The 17952-nt window shown below is 41.0% G+C and overlaps 1 protein-coding gene across 3 annotated transcripts in view; it reads left to right on the forward strand.

Annotated features, from left to right (window-relative positions):
* Window positions 1-211: 211 nt before the first annotated feature.
* LOC127612036 (contactin-associated protein-like 5) overlaps window positions 212-17952 on the forward strand; it is a 246791-nt gene continuing 229050 nt past the window's right edge. Inside the window, exon 1 of one of the 3 annotated variants that reach the window (XM_052082998.1) lies at window positions 212-602. In XM_052082998.1, the coding sequence (XP_051938958.1) occupies window positions 527-602 (76 nt within the window). In that variant the 5' untranslated portion in view covers window positions 212-526. The remainder of the gene's footprint in view (window positions 603-17952) is intronic. The other 2 variants (XM_052082996.1, XM_052082997.1) reach the window with 2 other exon arrangements.

The following is a 17952-nucleotide window of genomic DNA, read 5'->3' on the forward strand; positions in this document are numbered from 1 at the left end:
GTGTCTAACTAGCAATCAATCGTATCACATAGTTTTCTGTTCTGATCCAGGAATGTGATCTGCTCAATGTGATTGTCCAGCGTATGAGTGATTTTATATTTGTGGCGGGACTCTGCTATCTACAGTAGCCTTCTATATTGAAATATGGGTCTACAATAAAAAGTATGTGCTGCAGGCAGGCGTTGCCCCTTCATCCTGGTGGGTGGGTGCTTTCGATAGTGGGAGGAGGCAGGAGGAGGATAGAGGCGGGAGAGGAGAGCGATGCAGGGATGCTGCTGACTGAGTGAGTGAGTAAAGAGTGGATGTTGGCTGCCTCACATCGCCGTCGTTGTTGTGGAGGACGAGAAGGAGGGGGGTACAGCCTGTCGTGGAGCGGTTTGCTCTCCCACATCACATTCCTTCTCTCCGTGGACAAAGGAAGATGAAGAGCCTCTCTGCTCCTCCTCGCCAGTCACTCGTCAACTCTCAGAGGATAAAATAACATTTCAAAATAGGGGAGCAAAGGCAACAAGACAAAGAAGGAAAGATGACCAGGCTGGCGCACATGCTTGCCTTCTGCATGACTTTCTGCGCCTTCCGTGGAGCGTCTGCTGCCAACAACTGTGAGTAATTGCTTGTCTTTAAGAAGCGAAGGAGGGAAGAGTTCACCTGTGAGTTGCAGCTCATTGCCAAGTCAAAAAAAAAGGGGGGGGGGGGCATTTGATATGGGTATATAGTGTCATTGGGGTGAGAGCGTCATCCGGCATGCAGACTGATGCTGCAGCAGCAGAAGATCAACTTTAGAACGCTTCAATCGGAACACATGAATAAGTTATTTTAATCCTAGCTCGAAGAGCTGGTGATGATGATGATGATGATGATGATGATGAGGAGGAGGAAACAGGTGGAATTCAAAATAACAGCCAGTGCAATATATGCATGTTGCTGTGCAATACATGTGTTAAGGTGGCTTAGGGGAGTTTCAACGTGTGTGTGTGTGTGTGTGTGTATGTGTGGTCATTAAGGCTGTTTGTGTGTGAGAGTCAATGTGTGCAGGCTCATGTTGAGGAAATGCTGAGTGGCCACAAACGCTGCAGAAGGTTACTGTTATTGGTTGGCCTAATGATGCTCCCGCGGCAATGCCCCATTGTTTCCTGCTTTTATTTATCCCGCCTGCGTGATGATGTCCTTTTTCTCAAGCTCAATTTCATTTGTTCGTCACTTTTTCTCATCCCAGCCATTTACACATAGATCCAGGTGAAGATAATGAATCACACAGAGCTGGCGGTGAGAAATTGATGCCAAATTAGTTTTTTTTTTTTTAATCAAGGATAACCTCGGTGTGAGAACTGGATCAATAACTACACAGCACAGTAAAGTACAGGCCCTAAAAACACTATAAAAATGAATCCGCTCTCCCTTACAATGCCTGCAAAAACCAATAAACCTTTATTCCGCTTGTCAAAAGGTTCTGTACATGGTGTGTGCGTGTAGCTGTCAGCTTTGCTAAAAAATTTTTTTTAAAAAAACTCCCAAAATTATTGTACAACATTTGTTTAAAAATGTGGCATTTGGGTTGTACTCAACTCAACTGTATTTATAGAGCACTTTCATATCCCGGCAAATTTCTAAATTATGATTTTTTTTTAAATCCTTTTCTCAATTCTCCCTCCATTATATTCTCTATCTGTCTATCAATTTCAGGGTCAAACATCAACCCAAAACAAAATCTTTATTAACTGTACAGGTAACACGTTACTGTTACTAACGTTATATGTTATACTGAAATGTGAACTGATTTGAGTGTGAGTCCTCCAATTGTGTATGCTTACTTTATCGTGTAAGTTGGTGGTGCATGTTTGGAGTGTAACTCAGTGGTGGAATATAAGAATATAAATTTGTGTTGGAACCCCGTAATTTTACTCATAGTGTGAGACTGCAGCATGACATTGTAGCATGACATTATCACTGCATCACAATGCAACACCATAAAGCCACACCATCATATCACATTGTCATGCCACATTGTCAAATTTGGCAAATTTTAGGATCCAAAAATGCAGAACCAAAACTTAAAAAAAAACAAAATTAACAAATAATGGAATGCGACTGTGGAAGTATATTATACAGGTAGTTGTTTCTCATGATGCAGTCACTTATATTATTGTGTATCGGTGTGTGTCCAAATAAGGACGTGTATATATATCAATGCTTCTTACCTATTATTAAATAGGTACAATATTGATATATTCTCCAATTTCTCACACAGGATGAACAAAGTATCTGTCTATCTTTCGATGTTCAAATAAAGTAATATTTATATAGAGTTAATCCTGAAGGGGGTAAGACTAAAAAAATGTTACTTCTTCCTACTCCTTTTCAAATCTGTCGCATTCAACTTATTTGTGATTATTTTATTTTAGATTAATTTGGTCTGTTTATTTGTTCTTTTTATTCAGTCATTCTTACACGCTCCAAAAAAAGAATAAATTCATTCATACTGTAACGCCACATTGTAGCGCCTCATTGTAGCGTCTCATTGTAGCATCATCTTCTAGCCCCACCTTGTAGTGTCACCAGGTGGTGAAACTTTGTAGAGACATATTGTAAACATTGGCAAAAAGGAAAAGAAAAGTCACACACCATCAGAGTTTACCCCGTGATTCTTGTCGGTTTACTGTCGTACTTGTGGATGTTTTGTTTGTCTTCACTGCCCTATTTTTTTTTTTTTGTGCAAAATATCTTGGCTAAATAATTAAATATGATCTGGTAAGTGCTGGACTTTACATAAGGGGTGTTCACACAGCAAGATTTGGTCCGGTGGTACGCCGAGGCTGCCCCAGTAGAGTGTTTGATCCACTTCAGAAAGGTGGTTTAAAAATTTGCTCCAGTGCAAATGCTCGTTTGCGAAGCAGCACCGATGTAAATTTGCACGTGTGAACGCAACTGGGTTAAATTTGCTCCTTAGCAAATGCTTGTGAAGAGTTGATTACGTACGGCGAGAATGCGTTGCTTTCGTGCTCTGTCGGACTGGAGTCATGTATTTGTTGAATAACGACACAAGACTTATCTGGTAAGATCTTTCCTTTTGTAGGAGACTGGACTGTCTCGGAGTTGTTTGTGTAGTTTGTTCCTTCCCGCCCCCCGTATAATTTATTTTGTGACTTCCTCTCTTGATTTTCTGTTTGCCGCATTACGTGTTTGCTTTTCTGAGTGTCATTGAAGTCATCGTTAATTTACGTTTTCGGGGGCGGTCACTCTGCAGCAGAAGGCAGAGACCGAGAAGGAGAAGGACGTACTTGTACAGTAGCTGCTTGAGTTGTGTATATGTTTTAAAAAGAACCAACACAACAGCTCATTTGTTTTCTGTCGTTTTGCTCCGCTGCAGAAACTGCCGTGTGAACGCAAGTGGGGCTGCATTGACGCTGTGCCGATGCTGACACGCTCAGCGGCTTTGTACGTGTGAACGCTCATCACAATTAGCTGCGGTGTAAAATATATCGCAACAAAATACATCGGTGCAGCGCCGGAGCAAATGTGTGCCGTGTGAACACCCCTATACTCTACTGTACCATTTGGGAGCAAATTGCAAATGAAGTTGCCTTCTACTGAAAAAAAAAGTACTTTGGGATGTATTACATTAAAACATCGGTTTCACATAATTAAAGTGGGATAAACCAATTTTCTTCAAAATGAAAGAAATGATAAGTGGTATTTGAATACATTTTAAAAATTTGCAACCAAAAATCAAGTACTTTTCTTTCAATGTCCATATTACTGAGAGTAAAACTCTTCGGCGAGATTTCAGGTGACAAATTTTTGACATAAGACATAAGAGCATCAACATAAAAAACACAGCATAGGCGTGTAAAGCTATGTATATACACTTTCTATACTGCTGAACCATCTTAGTGTCACGGGTGCACCGGAGCCTATTTGAGCTAAATGGTAAATGGGCTTTCACTTTGATTGCACTTTTCTATCTTCATGTACGCAAAGCGCTTCAACACTGTCACCTTGTTTTAACTCCTGATGACGCAGCATCACGAGCAACTGAGGGTTCAGTTTCTTGCTCAAGGAAGCTTTGACATGGTCACAAGCTTTGAGAATCAAACTCACAACCTTCTGGTTGGTAGACGACCACTTTACCGCTGGGTTGTATTTGGGCGAGAGAGGCAAATAAACCCCAAGGACCTCTCATCAAGCGGCTCCATCACACCCGCTAGTTAACTAGGAAAAGGGGTGTCGAATGGACAGATGTTGGAAAGAATTGAAGGTTTTCAGCAAACAAATATTTACCGATGGTGCAAGCGTGTGGGTGTAAGTCGGATTATTGCAATCAGCACAGTTATATAAGCTTCTTTCATCAAAGGCTGCATTTATGACCATGAAAACTTAGCTTAGTAATGGTAACTTGAAAATGTACCTACCACCTTGTGCCAGGCTGTACCTTAAAATAGTATGAAACAAAAATAATTATGATATTCACTCCGACTAAAAATCGACTTTAATCCTTTCATGCACCCTGTAACCTGATAACATGGTAAACTGTATACTGTAGTAACTGCTGTCCCTGAAAGGGTTAACAGGATGGGCCCTATTTTTTCCACCCAGTGCAACCCTTGTGCAAACCGCAGTATAATTGTGTGAATAGGTCAAGTTTTGTTTCTTTAGGAATTTTCACAATTAGAAATGGGCTTTTGCACCATTGTGTGCGTGAACAACTTGTTTCCCGGCCAGTGGAAGTAGTGTCATTCTCTTTAAATTAGCGCAGGAGAGGGACATTGCCTACATGGCAGACACAGAAACAGACTTGCTGGAGTCCATGCAAGAGATTGGCAGATACAAAGTACATTTATGACTTTGTATGAATACCCCTACACACCTGCCCGGCGCCTCAGGTCTGTGGACCAGTCTTTGTTAGTTAATTAGTTAGTTAGTTAGTTGTTAGTACTTTGTTAGAAGTACCAAGAACTAAACTGAGGCTCAGAGGGGATCGAGCCTTTTCTGTTGCTGGTCCCTCTCTCTGGAATGACCCCCCACTGAACATTCGGCAAGCCTCCTCGCTGCCCTTCTTTAAAGCCCTCCTCAAAACTCGCTTGTATTCTTTGGCGTTCGACTCAGCATGACTTAGATTTGTTCTTGATTTTACTTCTTGGTGCTTTCTACCGCCTTTATTACCGATTCGTCTTACTGTTTATTGTGTATGTTAAATCGCTCCATGTACAGCACTTTGTATGCAGCGATGGCTGTTTGAAAGTGACTTGACCTGACCTGCAAGAAAATCTCCACTTGATGCAAAGTTGGCCAGAATGATCACTGTGAATCACATCGCTATGAAGTGTGCACTTGGAGACTTCCACCCAATCGTTTCTTTCCGTGTGTGACCCCTCCATCAAGACCATACAAAAACAATCTGCACATCTTCTGCAAGTGTTGTCTGTGAAATACAAAAGAAGAAGCCAGTGAACCTGGAAGAAATTTGTAACAACATGCATGGTGATCATTTATAAGAAAAACAAAGTACATACGATGTCCCATAGCTCTGTTGACCATGTGAGTCTTGAGACCATGTTTGTCTCCAGAGCATTTATGAGCAACAGTGCCAGTGGAGGTGGAGGTGCTTGTACTTTGCCCATTGGCTTTCTCGATTCCCCATGCTCCGAATTTTCTGAAACAGTGGCCCAACTCAAAAAGAGTGCCTTGGTTTCTCGGTGCCACGGATAAACTCTGCCATATGATAGATTTCTCCATAAAAACACAGGTATACAGTGTAAATAGCTCTTTAATTGTTCATGTGCAAGAGTTAAAGAGTTAGTTGCTAACTAAAACAGCAGCATCACTCAGGTTACATAAACAGTCTCTATTACAGTCTCTATTACAATGGAGACTAACGACTACTGTATATATTGTAACACACGATGTAGACTGAAAGATGATGCTGACTTGAACACCCATTATTACTGTTGCGTTTGAGGACTGCATTTGGGGTCATGAGAATCTCTTCGGCCTGGACTTTGGGATTAAGCATGTGCTATTATTTCTGCCGAGCCAGGCCCATTTCTTGACATTTTTTCTGCATTTTGTAAAACTCACTTTCACATGATCTATTGTAACAATATACTATTTTAACCAACTTGCAACTTTATAATGAAATCGACCTGTTGGAAACAAACAAACAAATCATCGGTTTCATATTCAGGTACGTTTGCAATATAAAATATGATCTTTTTGAGTCACATCATCATGGTCAGTTGTATGTGGACATCCATCTTTATATTCCAAGGAGGCTACGTGAGTTACTAGTTCGACCCAGTCTGCCTTCACCAGATGAGTCTGGATTGATCTGATGATTTGCACTTGTTTATTTCCTTAAAACAATCCCTTGTTTCCTACAACTGTAGTCATTAGTGTCATTTGTTTCCATACCTGGAAGCTTCCTGTTGGAGGGAACATTGGCCTACCAGACAACACATTAAATGGCCACATATTGCATCGAAATTCTGCACAGATATGATGGATGGATTGCCAATTTTCCTGAGGTCACTTTCTCTGAAGCGAATCACGCTTCCACACCATTTCTGACAAGCTCTGCGTTTGTGAAAAATACGAACACAACGCCTACGATGTAATCTAATTTGAAATTGTAATCTTGTCTTTGGCAGTTTATTGCATGCTACCCAGCGAAGAGATTCTCAAACAGTTGTGCCCTCCAGGGGTTGAATGAGAATATAGAGTAATGGTAGTATGACATCATAATTACATATGATTTTTTTTTTGCCTTTTTTTCACATTTCAGATGCTTACAAAGGTAGGAAGTTGCATTGTGAAAAAATAACAAATTCATGTTACACAGTTGAATTTCAATGTTATGGAGGAAAGGTATGTTATGACATTACATAACGTTATGTGACGAAGTTAATAATAATGCATCATATTTATATGATGCTTACTTAAAAATATGACTTTACAATGACACAACATCACTTTGTGTTACAATGTTAAATCAAGAAGCAACATTACAAAGGTATGTTACAAAGTTAGCTTACAAAGTCATTTTACAAAGCTATGAAGTGATTTTACAAAAAGACTCCGCAGAGTTATGAAATTATGAGCTAATGACATTAAAACGTGATGCATTAATCCAGTATGCCATTTTTCTTCAGTGCAGACGGGGAACGGGTTTTACAATGGGAAGTCTGTAATTGTCCAAACTAATTTTGAGAATACAGTGGAGCCCCTCTGTTTGTGAGGAATCAGGACTGGGCAAGCCTGCGAGTACCCGAAATCTGTGTTTAATTGACTCCTGAATTGCATTAGAAAAAAATAAAACCTTTATTAAACACCCCAAAGATTTACAGGAAACACGGACAGAACTCCAATATATCTATATTTTCCACAGAAGGCCCCACTCTCCCTAAAAAACTGTAAGATCATTGAAAAAAAAAATACTGAAAGAAATTGCCGGACTGCAAGTATGCACAGGTCACATGTAAAGTAGCTAACCATCCATTCCTTTTCTTCTGATTATCTTGGGTCAGAATCTTAAGCATGGAAGCGCAGACTTCTCTCATTCAAATCCCTTCATCCATATTTTCTGGAAGGATCGACATGACAGGTACACAAGGATTTTGCACATCTGGCACAAGCACAGATGTGCACACAGGACTGCTCAAGGGACTTGGTTTAAGAACATCTCCAAGTCCATGAATCACGTAAGACCGGTTGGGTAAACACTATGCAGCACGTTTCCATGGACAAGAGCCATCCTGCTACTGCTGAATCTGAGGTTCTACTTTCCGATGGGCCCATCATGACAAAATTTTGGAACAGACCTGATCAGGGATGTTGAGAAGTGTGATTCCCCTGTCGCATGAACATACAGAAACTTTAGATCCCTTTTCCATGAAAAACAGGGAAAATCACCCCCAGTCTGCCAATCCAGAAACACTACTCTTAATGTTTATGCAATAATATGCAATTTCTGCTTGGCTCTCGACGAAGGCGGACACTTTTTTGCTCTGCTCCTTTCCTCCCCTCACCCTTCCCTGCTCGCCACTCAGTCTATGTGCTGTCCTTGTCTGACTATCCTAGCCTCCTGCCGTATTTTCATCCTAAAAACAAACCATGGAATTGGTTGGCTGGTCTCTCGATGCCATCGACAAAATTTTCTCGACAAAAAGAGCAGGCAGTGGGGATCCTACTTGCCCCTCGGGGACATTTGCTGCTGGGTACACCCTAGAACCCTGGAGGAAGTGGAGAATGGTGTGCCTGTCAATACTGTCCGTTGAGGATGTGGAAGACATCTACATTATCGACCTTCTGATCACAGGTATCCTGCTGTTTGGTGTTAGCAGTTTCCTGATCTATCGCAAAATTCAACCGACGGGAGCGGCTTTATTGGAAGTGAAGAAGCTGGATGTTCTCCTCGTGCCTGCATGGGTTTTATCCAAGTACTACGGTGTCCTCCCACATTCCAAAAACATGGCAGATTCATGGACCATTCTAAATTGTCCTTAGGTGTGAGTGTGAGCGCGGATGGTTGTTCATCTCTGTGTGCCCTGCGATTGGCTAGCAACCAGTTCAGTGCACCCAACTTACTACTGGTCGAGGACAGGTGGGATTGGCTCCCGCACCCCCGGCGACCCTTGTGAGGATAAGCGGATCAGAAAATGGATAGCTGGATGGCTAGATGGATCCCTGCAACATCGGCGCTACTTTTATCACCCTGACAACCGGAACCCCACTGACTGGAGAGTGCACCTCAGAGTCCCAAGACTCTTTTTCTCTTCTCCCAACCAACGTATTCTCTTGATCGACTTACAATGTCTCAAGTCAAGGTCAATGTTTATGGTGCACTGCTCCTAAAAAGCTGCACGGTGGACCAGAATGTCCTTGAAACTAAAGTCATGATCCATTGCCTCACTAATCTCTAAGCTTGCCCAGGTGTTTGCCTCAGTGACCACCAAAGCTGCATTCTGTTTTGCTAGCTGGTATCCAACAGCTGCTTCCAGGGTCGTACAAGCCAAATGACTCCTTCTACAGCTTGACAAAATCCCTCACCACCAGTGTGTATCAACGGGTTCAGTCTCCAACCATCTTATGTCAATAGCTTTATTAGAGCATAAGGTCAAAGTTCTGTCAGGTGTGGGAATGAAAGTACTTCTCACAGGGTACTGTGTAGAGGTAAGATCGGGCGACCCAAGCCTGAGCCCGAGCCTGACCCGAAATTCGGGTCGGATCGGGCCAAAAATGTCAATCATTGGTTCAGGTTTGGGTCAGGGTGGACTTCTCTCTCGTTGACTTTTTTTTCTTGTTTCGAGGCCGTGAAAAGTTTTGGCCACGAGAGACCGTGGTTCGCAAAAAAACAGAAGTCGCCTCATCACAACACGTACTGTACTAAAGTCTTGCAATGACAATTCAAAGAACTTCCAGTCTCTGTTGAGTATCCACCCGCCATTGTTCGTCTTTGTCTCTCTGCTTCTCTCTCTTAAAGTGCTGCGCTACATTCTTAAGGACATACTGCTGCTGTGGTTTACGGCCCGATTTTCAACCCGTCAAAATGACGGATGGCCTTAAATTTTCCCCGTCCACTCTTAAAAAAAATCTGTCAATGATGGAAAAATGTCAGTTAATGTAACCTCTTCAGAAACAGAAATATAAAAGATTTAAATATTTATACAGTCTTGTTTAACTTAGATTTCATTACAAAAGACAGGCTTTGTTGTCAGAAATCACCCCTCCTTCTCCCGGGTCCTCACAAATAAAATATGAAATCTCGGGTTTGCTTAGGGCTCGGACCTGCAAATCAAGTTAAGTGATCGGGCTCGGGCCGGGTCAGGCATAAATATCCTCGGGCTGGGTCGGGCTCAATTTTTGAGGACTGATCTTAGCTCTAGTACTGTGTTAGACACTCCCAGCAGACACACTATGTCATTGCTCTTGTGGCCATTAAGTTCCAACCAGCACCAAAGAATCTTCGGTGGAAGTGCTCTCCAGCACTGCCTCCAAAGACTCCAAAGAGGATGGGCAACCGACACCGAGGCACTGTTTGGTGCATAGGCACAAATAAGAGTCAGGAACCATCCAACGTCACATCACCAACACTTGATCTGGGTTGCCAGATCTCAACAGCCATTAAACAGATTAGCATCCCTCAAACAGATAATTTACATTTTTATTCTTTTTTTTTTTTGATGGGGGGGCAGGCAGCATAGCGGAACTCAAACCTGTGTTCAAACGATGCTTCACTGTTCTTTTGGTGTTCCATTTGCGCCAAACATATCTTTCGGAATTATGGCTGGAATGTTAAACCTCTGCGACTGGCTGGCAACCAGTTGTCTTCTGCCCGAAGACAGCTGGGATAGGCTCCAGCATGCCCTCGTGAGGATAAGAGGATTAGAAAATGAATGGATGGATGGGTGGAAGTTCAACCTTGGTTTCATTGGAGATCAAGTGAGGTATTTCAAACTCTGGAAGTTTTTATTTGTATTTCCTCGATTCCCCTGAACCCAAACTTCAAAAGAAAATGGGAGATTGTTGCCAGTACTTGCCAGAAATTGATGCAGCTCCTTTAAATGTTGTTGGCCTCTTGGCATTCTTCCTGACAAGGTTTCATTAATTTTTGGAGAGATATCCATTTCTTGGTTATGTCACTGTTGTCGATGTATTGTCTTCTCTGTGTCCATTGGTATATTTAATGTCTTTGATATTTTTGTACTCTTCTTCTGACTGAAAAATAACCCTCTGATGCTGTCAAAGCTCTCTGCAGATCACGGTGTGTGCTGTAAGATGTGACTGCAAAATTGCCAGGAAAAGCTTACTAGAACAATTTTTTGGGTTGATTTCGGGGCACTTTTAATCATGGTAGGTGTGTTCTAAATTCCATTTAACATGGTTATGAATGTGACTGGCTGATTCTGAGCACAGCAAGATCAGCAGTCATAAGAGGCACACTTGTCCCTCCGAATCATCATAGTTGTGCATTTTGAATTCATCTCACGAAAAGACATCAGCTTTCTTTTTCAGTTGTGCAGGTTTAACCCTCGGGTCCTTCAAATGAAAAAAACCCTAAGTTACGCATTTTACAATTTTTCAAATGATGTATTTTGTGTTATACAAACATTCTTTTTTTTTTCAAACACTCAAAGTGTTCAGAGGCATCTGTGCTATCCATGCATATATAGTTTTTATTAGTTCTTTGGGATTTTTTATTTAATTTTTTGCAAAAGGAAAAAAAAAATTGTGTCTGGAGGTCCCAACCAAGCCCTACTAACAATCCCGACCGGACGTGTTCATGTAAAATGCATTGGTTTGAAGCCTCCTGCAAAAAGGCAAACTCATTTGCGATCCTCTGGCGCCACCTAAAAGTTGCACAATTAGAATGACCTCAACCCAACAATGTGGCATGCATATGTCTGTCCAAGCAAAAACAAAGCGATTGACGTAAAAATCACGTGAAATGCATGTTTTACACATTAGGTTTACGATGCATTCAAAAATGTGAATTATAATGGGTCTCTATGGTGCAAAATATGTAAATTGTGAAGATTACAGAATCAAAACCTTTTTTATTATTGCTGCAATGCCTGAGAATTATCAGCCGGTGGCGTCATTAAATTTAGGCCATTTTAGAATCCCTCATACGTTTCAGCTCTCTCGTGTTTTTCGGAATGCCTTTGCCTTTGATTCAAAGACATAATTTTACATTTATTGCAAGCGGTGGACTACGAGGGTTAAGGTGACATTAATGGTGAAAAAACGTTTTCAAAGCATTTATCTTGGTCTCCTTTTTACATCACAAAACCCTGGCATTTGAACAGAGGTTTTGAACACTTTTTTTTCTCACTATACTGTACATGGATCCGTACATGAATTGGGCAATGTAACTTGGCGGCCAGGTACTAAATTGCTAATTCCACGTGTGCCGTTCCTTTTCGGGATTGGGGTAGGCTTCACAGTTAAGACTTGCATTTTTAGACTCAAGGCTCCAAGCTTTTCACCATAGAAATGTAAACCACGCTGAGCTTTGGACCTGGAGTGTAGGGATGTGGTGAGCAGGTTTATGAGACAGGACTGCCCCGCAAAAAAAAAATTCTGCAAGGCCAAACAGTGTTCCATCGTTCCTTAACCCTGTAGAATTTGGACGGAAACTCACAGAACTATAATTACTCTACCTGGGAACTGGTTCAAATTGTGAGGGAGAAAAATTGACTTTATGCCTTCTTTAATTCATCTGATGGACTTTTTATGCTCTGTAATGTCCGTATGTACTGTATGTCTCTGTAAAGAGAAACTCTACTATGATTATTTTCCCTGAAAGGAAAAATAAGGAAGCTTTTTATTCGTGGGGAGGAGAAAAACAATTAGAACTTAAGTTTAGGGGCTAAATGCAAACATGCAAATCAAAAACAAGGTTGTTTTGGCCTTTTTTGTGACCTTTCTTGTCACTGGTAATCCTCAAGATCCATCTATGAATATTCCCAATGCGCCATCACGTTATGTGATATGACATGAGTGATATGTTGTACTATCCCTGATGTGTGGACAGGAACATGACTCTTGCCAAGGAGAGCGAATTTGGCATGGAACTGACCGCCACTTGCTCATTTAAGACAGCCGGCTGCTTCTCAAATGTGAATCGTGATGGCGTCTGACATGACACCGCTGTGATGAATTGCCACAATGCTCCAAAGAGCTGCCCTCAGAGTCGCCGAGTGCAAAACAACACAGGGAAGAACAGTGAGGAGTGGGAGGTGCGTTGCAGGGTTGAATATGTGTCAATTCCTCTTTATGCCATTTTTCTTATTTTGGGGGTGGGGGGAGATGTTGGTGGCGGAGGGCTTTACAAAAATACAGTGAAAGAAGCAGTGCATTCATCTGTGTCCGACAGAACAGCAGATCATTAACAGCCTTTTGGAATGACCTTTGCTGTAATTGACGAGGGGCCAGATAGTTATTAGACGATGTAGTCAATCAATAATTTCTCCCATTACTGCCCACTGAAGTGGATGTTGATTTCGGTTCGTGGGGCGGAATATTGCCAAGACATGATGTTTTAAGTTAACACTTTGAGCAAACACTGTAGTCTTGGCTTGCAATACTAACAGCGTTGGATTGTTTTAAAGAGATTGGCAAAAAAAAAAAAAAAAGGTCAATAGTCCAAATATTGTTGGTGCAATATTTGGACTATTGACCTTTTTTTGGGGGGGGAGAATGGAATGATGGGCTGAGATTGATAGATTGTCACTGTATGTTAAAAAAACAAAAACAAGTCACACACAAACAGTTACTGATCAACAAATACAAGTACTGGTTCACCACACAATGACAGGTTCTTTCACAGTTGCCCGAAATCTCGTGTCAAACTTCCAAGCTCCAAATAAAGTCGGTCAACTTTTCTTTTTTTTTGTCTTCATTAATCATCAAAACACTGGATTATGTGAAGAAAGCGAATGGAATAACATTATACCGACCTGTTGTTCTTCAATGTTTGTTCTGTTTATTGTACAGTGTTCCAAATTATCATTCATATGAGATTAAACTAAATTTGACATCTGGGTTTTTTTTTTTTCATCTGTTCTTTCTGGTATCGACTCAAATCATTGATAGAATTCTCAGACAGCTTGGATAATTATTTTCCCATGTGAGCATAATTAAAGTAAAATTACTTGCATTAATTAGGAAAAGGAATGATTTTTCTGTTGCGACAGAGTGTGGAACAAACTAAAACAAGTGGGAAAAAAACAAGAAAATCATCAAACTGTTTATGGGTGATTCAGTGTAATTGTTCTTAAATAGTCATTAACAGAATTTTGCGTCAGGAAAATGTACGGTGTTGATAGAGCAGCTGTTAAAAAGCCACAGATGAGTAGCGAACGGGTATTTGAAGCTGCCATTGTCTCAGGCACACCACAACCACTCAATGCAGGATCCTCCAAAGGCATGCAATCATGCTTCAAGCTATTTCGGCCACCCCTAACCAATCCCTCCATCCATTTTCTGATACGCTTATCCTCACAAGGGTTGTGGGGCATGATTGAGCCTATCCCAGCTGTCTTTGCGGAGCAGACGTGGGACACCCTGAACTGGTTGCCAGCCAATCGCAGCGCACACTCATCATGACCACCAATAAATATAGTAGTGCAGTAGGACTAAGGGTTCATCAAAAACAAAGTTGAGGTTTTATTCATGAAAACTTAATTATTGTAAACTACTGTAACATGATGATTGCTTTGAACTTGAACATCATGCAATATGTGAGAATGAAAAAAACTCACTTTAATTAAATTATTAAAATGGCACCCATCCATCCATTCATTTTCTAATGAATCCAATCCAATGAGGAGAAACAAATTACTATTTTTTCTCAATAGTTCTACACTTTGTCAGTCAAGATTTCAATCAAGAACAGCTTTGAAGTCTAGATGGCGCCCGAGTAGGCAGCCGTCGGCAAGTGCTCTCTTGAACCTTGCTTTTTTTTTGGTTTGTTTTGTCACTTTGTGTTTGTTGTTACGTCGTGTGGACCTGATGTGGACTTTTTTCAGCATTTTTTGGCCACGACAAGGAGTAAACTCTGTGCTTGGTGGTTGCGCCTTCTCGGCAGCATGGGTATACCAGCACTGTTTTTGCCTGGGAGGAATGTCGGCGCCATTTGACTGTCGTTGCTGGAGAGTCCCGGGGCACTTGTGTCTTGCGCCTGTTATGGGCAGCATTTTTCACAGCCCCACTTTGTTCAGCGGAGAGATCGGTGATGTTGAAAGGTTGGATGGATGTAAGGCTTGAGGAGCCGACGATGAAAAGAAAGTAGCTTTAGACCAGGGGTGGCCAAACGTTTTTGACCGAAGATCTACTTTTCGATCAACCAATCTCCCGAATCTCCACGCATGCCATGATGAGCACTTTTACAGCCTGTTAACGCTCGTAGCTCAGGCGTACCGTTTTATAATGCTTCTCTCAGCCCTCCAGATTCCCATTCTTTGCCTGTCCCCTCGGTGAATTGTACAAAACAAACTCTGAATGAGAATAATGATAACGATAACAGATATAGTGCAACAACTCTGATCACAGGCTGAAACTGCAGACTGCTGAGTGCTAACAACTTCCGGTGACACAGTCACACGCCACCGTCGGTTAAAGATGACCTACTTTATTTTATTTTATTTTTAAAATACTTTTTGTGAAAGTGAGACTGATAGAATGATTCGGGTGCATTAACACAAAAAATATATTACTAATATGCACAGAGACACAAATGTTTGTGTTTTTTTGTTTGTTTTTTTCCATCTACACCCCTCGGATCGATTTGGGACCCCTGATCTACTGATCGATCATGATCGACGTAATGGGCACCCCTGTTCTACACACTAATGAATGCAGTGCTAATTCTGATGGTCTGTAGATGCAGCTCGAAATGGTTGGTGGATGAATACTATGCGCCAACAACGTTGCACCGTCAACAAGGAGGTAGTGTCAGGAATAAATGGGGAAGAATATAGATGGTGGTTCCATTTAGGGTCATATTTCAGAGTTTCTAATTGGCCAGTTATAAATAAAAACAAAGAAAGAACCAACAAAAGCTAACATTATTTTATATTAATCATACTGCATTATTACTCCAAAAGACACGAACCCCCATTGACAGTTGAAGATGATCGAAAACCAACCCTGGCCATTATTTCTGGAAATATGATGGATTAAATGCATTGTTAAGACAAGATAAGATAAAATAAGATAACGTATATTTGTCCCATACTGGGGAAATTTGCAGTCTACAGCAGCAAAATTGGAAGGGGGGAGAAGAAAAAAAAAGTGTTGCATGCACAAAATAAATAAATGTTTCAGAAAAAGAACTGTACACAGTATAGACTGCAATATAACTATAAGATATGGATACAAGCACATATGCAACTGCATATATGAAGCATAAGTTGGCTGTGTGTGTGTGTTAATCTTCTTTTCCAGAAATGATAGAGCAGTGATGACACATGGACAAAGGAGTGAAAAATTTCACCTTTTCCTTTTCTGCATAATAATAAAATCGTGAGGACAGACAGCGTAATGAATGTGAACAAGATTGATTCAAGTCATACAAATTTGGTTGACTGCCCGAGGATCTTATTGATTACATACCTCAAAAGGTTAAATGCGACTTTTACAAGGCTGGTTACTGCGGATCTTCTGCCATCCATAATTCAAATTTAATTTAATGCATCCCTGATTTAATTTTCAGTGGGTACATCCCTAATTTAATATCCACACTAAAGTCATTGTTGTGAAAATCTCATGCACCAGCGTCATTTACACATGACTCGACTTTTTGTAAGCTCCCTCTTTGGAACACACATTATCATTCGCTGCAAATTATTTTTACTTGAAAGAAAACTTTCAGATCAAGATTATGGACATAGCTTTTCAGCATGCCAAAAATGTGCACAGTGGCGGACCTTCAGGGGCAGAAAGGCCTTCTCTGCTGGCCTAAACATTCTCAGAAAAGTACATTTAATAAATGGACTTTTCTGAGAGTAACAAATTTAATGTATGTTATTTTATTTTCATAAATATGCAAACAAAATTATTCTCTGTATTCTTTACTTCATACTATTTCCACTTAGTCTATTTCCACCAAGATAAATAACTTATTTTTTATGGTAGAGTTTTTAACTAATCATATTTCAGCTATCTTGTGTTGCCAAGTAAATTAAACTTGCAGATTAAACAGAGCAGGCCCCTGCGCGCTGTAAGTGAACGGGCACAGTCAGGTTGCAATAGCCAATCAGATCATAAGTCTGCGTACCAGGGCCAGCTAGAAGGCCTTACGTTAAGACTGGACATGCGTGTTCGGTGATTGGATTAGCGCCTGCGAGAGCTATCACCGCTTTTTAACCCATAATGGCCGAAGGAGAAGATGTTGATCTGGTTGCAGAACTACTTTCCACACAATTTTCAAGACGGGCCTTCCACGAAAAGCTGGCTAATGTGCGAAGAAGTCGCCCAACTCCTGCGCTAGCTAGCCTGTCACAGCAAGGAAAAGGGTTTGTCCGTCATTTTCAGACGAGCAATTATGAACGGTACCCGTGGCTCATGTCGGGTTATCAAGTGAGGCACACGTGAGTCCAGCTGTCGTGTTAACATGGATAACTTTTATTTGGCTTTCCCGAAGCGTGTATCCTCCCTCTAGTCACTCTCTCGTCTCCCGCTCTCGACACACACCATGACGTCGTCGCCCCGCGACTCTATCGTCATGCTGTACACGATTAGACCACAGCTCACAGCCTCTGAGAAACGCTGCAAATTGTACTGCTGGGAATGCCTATTGCTTGCAACTGACCAATTTGGTGTTTGGAGCCACACTGGATTTACCAATTTAAGTTGTTTTACCAAGGCAGTAAGGAAATATCAGAGCATGGCTGGGCACTTACAAGCTACGGTGCGTTTAAAAACGTTTGGTAGCGGAAAATTACATTGATGAGTAAATGAATTTTATTTGGCATTTCATCTTGTCATTTTATTTCGTTAGTATTAAATTAATGGTGATGAAATAAAATGACAGATACAAAAATGTATCAAATAAATCTGCTCACCTGCAATTGATAATGGCGCATTGTAGTCACCTTCTGCACTAAAGTTCGTTCAATCTCAACTGCTCAACATTTTCAGTTATTTGCTGTTGTTTAGCCTATTGTCAAAATGCAAATGATCTGTTCACTTTATTTTCAATGAATAGTTTGTTTTGTTATTTTTTGATTCGTGTCTAATATGAAACTGCGACATTGCGCAATTTATTGGACAGACTTGTTTAATATCACACAGCGTAATTTGGGTGGCATTTTATTTAGTATTTTTAAATCATCTTTTTATTTTTGACAATATCTGTAAATTTAGTTTGCTGCTGTGAGAGATTTTCTCGGACAAAGTTAAAGAAACGACTCGGCACACAGGATATTGCCTTCAATATCGGCGGAAGCGGACCTC

The sequence above is a fragment of the Hippocampus zosterae genome, chromosome 12 (assembly GCF_025434085.1).
Source record: "Hippocampus zosterae strain Florida chromosome 12, ASM2543408v3, whole genome shotgun sequence".
Classification (NCBI taxonomy): Eukaryota; Metazoa; Chordata; class Actinopteri; order Syngnathiformes; family Syngnathidae; genus Hippocampus; species Hippocampus zosterae.